Source organism: Emiliania huxleyi (assembly GCF_000372725.1).
Source record: "Emiliania huxleyi CCMP1516 unplaced genomic scaffold EMIHUscaffold_76, whole genome shotgun sequence".
In the NCBI taxonomy this organism is placed as follows: domain Eukaryota; phylum Haptophyta; order Isochrysidales; family Noelaerhabdaceae; genus Emiliania; species Emiliania huxleyi.
Window position 1 is genome coordinate 409,393 of NW_005196310.1, and position 4,912 is coordinate 414,304.

A 4,912-nucleotide genomic window follows, 5' to 3' on the forward strand; every position below is an offset into this window, starting at 1 on the left:
TGTGGGACCACAGCCAGGATACACTCGAAGGCTGGGTAAGCAGTAGAGGTCGATACTCGACGCGTACCACATGGTCTGTGTCGCTGTCGGCACGCTGTCGACAGGACGTCGAGCGACACCGGTGGCAGTGCCACCCAGGAGTGGTCGGGCGGTCTCCCGTCATGAGAGAGCCACCATGTGATGTATGATGATTCCTGACAACCGCCTCAGTCAACGTTCGTCACAGTTCCCGCTCTGAGAGGAGCTGCGGGTCAGTTCGACAGCTGGAGCTGTGTCGCCGGCGTGCGGCGGCCTGCCTCCGGAGGTGCCTCTGAGGTGGACATTTTTTGGTCACCGTGAGAGAACGCGTTCGAATTTTCACTCCGGAACTTCAACTCCGCACGCGCACCGGCCTCGGCGGCACACGGCGGATGCTGTGCGTCACTGGGCCACAAGTTTGGCTTCGGCAACACCCTCGACCAAACCTTGCTCAAGGTTCTTGGGTGCAAAGAGCGCGGCCACAAGTCACAGGGCCCGCTCGTCCATGCGACCGGCAAAGGCTGGGTCAAAGAGCACAAGGGACAGTACTACGACGCGCTCCATGTCAAGAACGGAATCGTCAAAATTTGTCTCGTCGAAAGCCAGGGCGGCATCGCGCCGCCAACCAAGAGAATCATCTTCAACTTCGCCAAAGAGGTCGGCAGCCCGAACGCCGTCGACCGCACCGACTACGGCACAGCCTCCGGCAGCGCCCGGGGCTTCGCCCAACACCACTCGCAACAGCTCTCGCGCGCCGCCGTCAGTGGCGATGCGCAAAACATCAACAACGCTGCTCGCAAAACATGCGTGTCGCGCGCACTCATTCATGACCGGTCTCAATGCCCCACCCCCCTGCGCGCGGGCCTTCTAAGCCCGCGGGTAGTCCCCCCCCACCCCCAGGGCCTCCAGGGCTCGCACCTCAACCTCTCACAGGCCAGCGCACAGCGCCATAAGAGGTATTTTCTTCTCAATAACAAGGCTGTGAACCCAGCCACGTAATGTGTGCGTAAAAACGAAACTAAAATGGCCTGTGGCTGTGCGCTGTGAGCGTCACCCCCTCGAGACGAGACTCGAGAGCGACGTGGAGTTCATGTAGTCGGCGCGCGCCCGCCCAAACTCGCTCGCAGCGAGCGTACCCGGGTATACACCGTGTCTGATCCAGTCTGGATCCAGTGATCCTCTCCTGCTTGATTTGACGTGTCTCCGACCGCAGACCCAGAGCGTTATCCAATGGCAATGCGACCTCTCTCCGGCTCGTAGTTGGGGAAGGAGTCTCCCGCGGCCGGGAGAGCCATGAGTAGAAGCGACGAGATTCAAAGAACGACGCAGGCACAGCAAGCTGCTGGGGCGGATGCATCGCATGGCGCCCACACAGGGCACTCCAGCCAGATCGGCTTCCCGCTACAAGAAGTGCGCGATGCAGCTGCCATCGCGCGGCCGCAGCGGCGCCCACTCGCACTCCGTTGGCCGCACGAGGCCGCGCCGGGCGGCACGGTTGTAGGCGCGCGATGCGCCCTCCATGCCCACGCACGCTGGGTCGTCCTCCGGCACAGTGCCCTTTACACACTCGTAGGAGGTGGCCTATTTCACAAGTACGGCCGAGATGCGAGGTGAAGGCGCGCGCCAATACCTATTTCACCGTTCCGGCCACCTCATCGTAGAACAAGGCGGCGCCTGGCTGTGTGAGGCGACGAAAGTTGAGAAGGTCGCTCCAGCGCGACTCGGTGAATTTTGCGCCGTCCACAAAAAGCACGTCGCATCGAAGGTCGGGATGCTCCGCCGCAAATCGCGGCGCAGTGAAATTGGATAGCCCTAGTACCAGCTCAAAGCGAGGACCGTACGCAGCTCGTAGCAGGTCGCCCTGTGGCCTTGTCCACTCGCAATCGCCGAGGTCGAACGAGACCACCCTCGCCTCCGGCAGGGCCTCGAGGAACATAGTCGCCGACTGACCGGCCATAAACCCTAGCTCGCAAACCGTGCGGACAGGCTGGCGGCGCGCGTGATCGCACGTGTGCTTGTAGATAAAGTTCGACTTGACTCCGCCAAACTCGTGACCAAAAATTCCCCACTGGCCGTCGGCGTTGAACGAGAGTTGTCCTGGATGCTGCCACCACAAGGTCAGGCCTTGGGCGGCCTCGCCTGCCAGCGCTGCGATGCGCAACATCGATTTGTAGCCCGCCTCGCTGCAGGCGGCAGCAGCAGGGCGTGCCGCCTGCACGGCCTCAACGAACTTCTGGCCGGCGGGAAGACGGGCAGGCATGATGCCCGAGGCGAGCAGCCGCTGATGAACGCGCTCCTGGCCGTCCGACCGCCGGGCGAGCCTCGTTTCGACACGCCAGTGCTCCCGCTGTGCCTTTGTCGACTTGAACGGCCGCGGGGCCGCGCTTGTCGGGTGCCGCAGGTGCACGGGCAGCTCGGAGGTTGGCCGGAGAAACGAGTCAAAGTATGGGAGGGACGCGTTGCAATCAGACGCGGCACAATCGATCGATGGCTGCCGCCCTCCTCTTCGGCCGCTCGCCGGGGGCATCCTACGGGAGAGAGAGAGAGTCTCGAGAACCTCGAGAACCTCGAGAGAGCGAGAGAGCGAGAGGGGAGGAGGAGGAGGAAGAGCCGTCTGCTTTTGATCTTTTGATTCGCGCGTCCCGTTGCAAGTCAATCATGTTTGGAGTTGCCGTGCGGACGCGCCGGTGGGAAGACTTCTCACAGAGAGGGCTGTAGACTCGATCGCAAGATCCCAGAAAGGCACCTCTGCCTCTGGACAGAGTGTTGGCCCGCCCCAAACCCCAATCGACCCCTGTTAAGTGACTCGTTCCCTTCCCTTCTTTCCACCCACTGTAGACTATGATTTTAAAGAAAGAAAGAAAACAGACAGTCAAGGAAGGGATGGGAGCCCAGTGTGTTAAATAAATAATTAAAACGGACACGCCAAAGGACAGGGTCCCCACCTGCAACGAGAGCAGGATCTTGGAAGGACGATCATCAGGGACACAGGGGAGGAACGGGAGCGGGGAGCGCATCGCGACATGGAGCTTGGAGGGGGGCTGGGCAGGGTTCACCCACACGACAGGGTCCCAGGGATTCCCCTCTCGTATAGGACAAAGTCGCACCCGGCGGCACGGGGGCAGGCGCGCGGGCCTCCTACTGTGATTTTGTGTGGAGCAAAAAGAAAGAAAACAACAGCCCAAACGAGGGATAGGGGAGGAGGACAGGGTCCCCACCTGCACGAGCAGGATTTTTGAAGGACGATCAGGGGCACAGACAGGGCTCTCCTGCTCCTGACAAGGGACACGACAGCCTCGCAGCGCGGGGTGCACGGTGGACTCCCAACTCCACTGGCGGTTCTCAGGCTAGCGACCTGCCTCCAGCTTCTCATTATATTAAAATGAACTCGGGGGCACGGGACGCGGCACAAACGGACAGGGCACAAACGCCAGGCTAGAAAGATGGGTAGGCACGTAGTGACGCAGGGGAGTCTAGGCGACGGCGGCGTCCTCCGACGCCGCAGTCTCTCGCTGCCACAGGCACACTGACAGCGATAAAAGAACGAAAGAAAACGGACAACCCAAGGGAGGGATGGGAAAGAAAGAAAGAAAGAAAGAAAACAGACAACCCAAGGGAGGGATGGGAGGACGGCACGCCGCACCACACAGGGATTTTAAGGAGAGGTGTGTGGTGCGCTAGCCGTCGCCCACCCTTGGGCGTCCGCCTCTTCCTATCTCTCTTCGCAGTCGCTCGCCGATTCTCGCTGCAACCTTCGTGCCACCTCGCGGTCGTCCCACTCCGTCGTCGTTCTCTCCCTTGTCATTTCCTCCTCTGTCGCGTCGTTCTCTTCTACCTCGTCCTGTGACGCCGCCGCCTGCCGGTCCCTTGTTCTCGCGGCTTCTTTCGCCTTTCGGCGCAACTCCGTCCTCCTCGCGGCGTATCCTGGCCCCTCGAGTCTATCGAGCTCCCCTCGCGCAAGGACCACATTTCTGACTCCCACTCCGATCATTTGCCTACAGGTCATGTTGTTGCTCAGGTCCACTCTCTCTTCGAACACTCGTGCCTCTACGGATGATGCCGGCGCTGGAGTCCCCTTCGGATGCATCGTGACATCTGACAACTGGATTTCCACTGGTTCGTCCTCCTCGGAGACGGAGTCATCTTCCCCGTCCTCCTTCCGCTCGGCTCTTCGCTCGGTACGTTCGGTGTGGCTCACCCTCCATGCGACCATGCCGTGAACAGGCGCTTTATCCACCCTATATTCTTCTCTCGTTCCTCTGCCCGTCCGTGCCTTGGTCTTGTCGTTGTTTCGCACCCATGTATGTATGTATGTAGTAAGGTGAAGAGTAGCTCTTTTTTCCTTCGCGGCAACGCGATGGCGGCAAGGCCTCTCTGCGCGCCCGCCCTCGCCACGCCGAAGACCAACCGACGTCGGACCGCGGTGAGACCGCGCCGCCCCCCGCGCCCGCCCGCGCCCGCAGCGTGAACACATACGCGCGTCCCTCACCACACGGAAACATACGCGCCAGCCGCGCAGCAGCCTCACATGCAGCGCCGACCGCATGCTCGCGCCCTGGGCCGCCGACGACCCGGTCGGGCGGGCTGCGCGGCCGCCGTACACCATCAGGCAGGCGCGCGACCACCCGCAGCACGCCGCAGCCCACCGCGCAGCCCTGCCAGCCAAAGCTGCGCCTCCCAGCTGCACAAACAGGCGCACAACAGAGCACAGCGCACAGCACACGCCGGCGCGCGCGCAGCACACGCAGACGCACGCGCGATTCCAACACGCACACGCGCACAGCACGCGCGCATCGCACGCCAGCGCAGCGCCGCACACAGAGCACACTTGCCCACATCAGCAGCAGCCAGCCTGCCACAATCCTCATCTCACACACGCGCGCGCACGCACACT

The 4,912-nt window shown here is 62.0% G+C and overlaps 1 protein-coding gene across 1 annotated transcript; it reads right to left on the reverse strand.

Moving 5' to 3' along the window:
- Positions 1-1,419: 1,419 nt before the first annotated feature.
- On the reverse strand, positions 1,420-2,182 carry EMIHUDRAFT_106338 (hypothetical protein; the record flags this gene model as incomplete). The annotated part of the gene is made up of 2 exons (XM_005760367.1): positions 1,420-1,599; positions 1,670-2,182. The coding sequence occupies 2 exons, from the start codon at positions 2,180-2,182 to the stop codon at positions 1,420-1,422; spliced, it is 693 nt and encodes a 230-aa protein (XP_005760424.1).
- Positions 2,183-4,912: the final 2,730 nt, after the last annotated feature.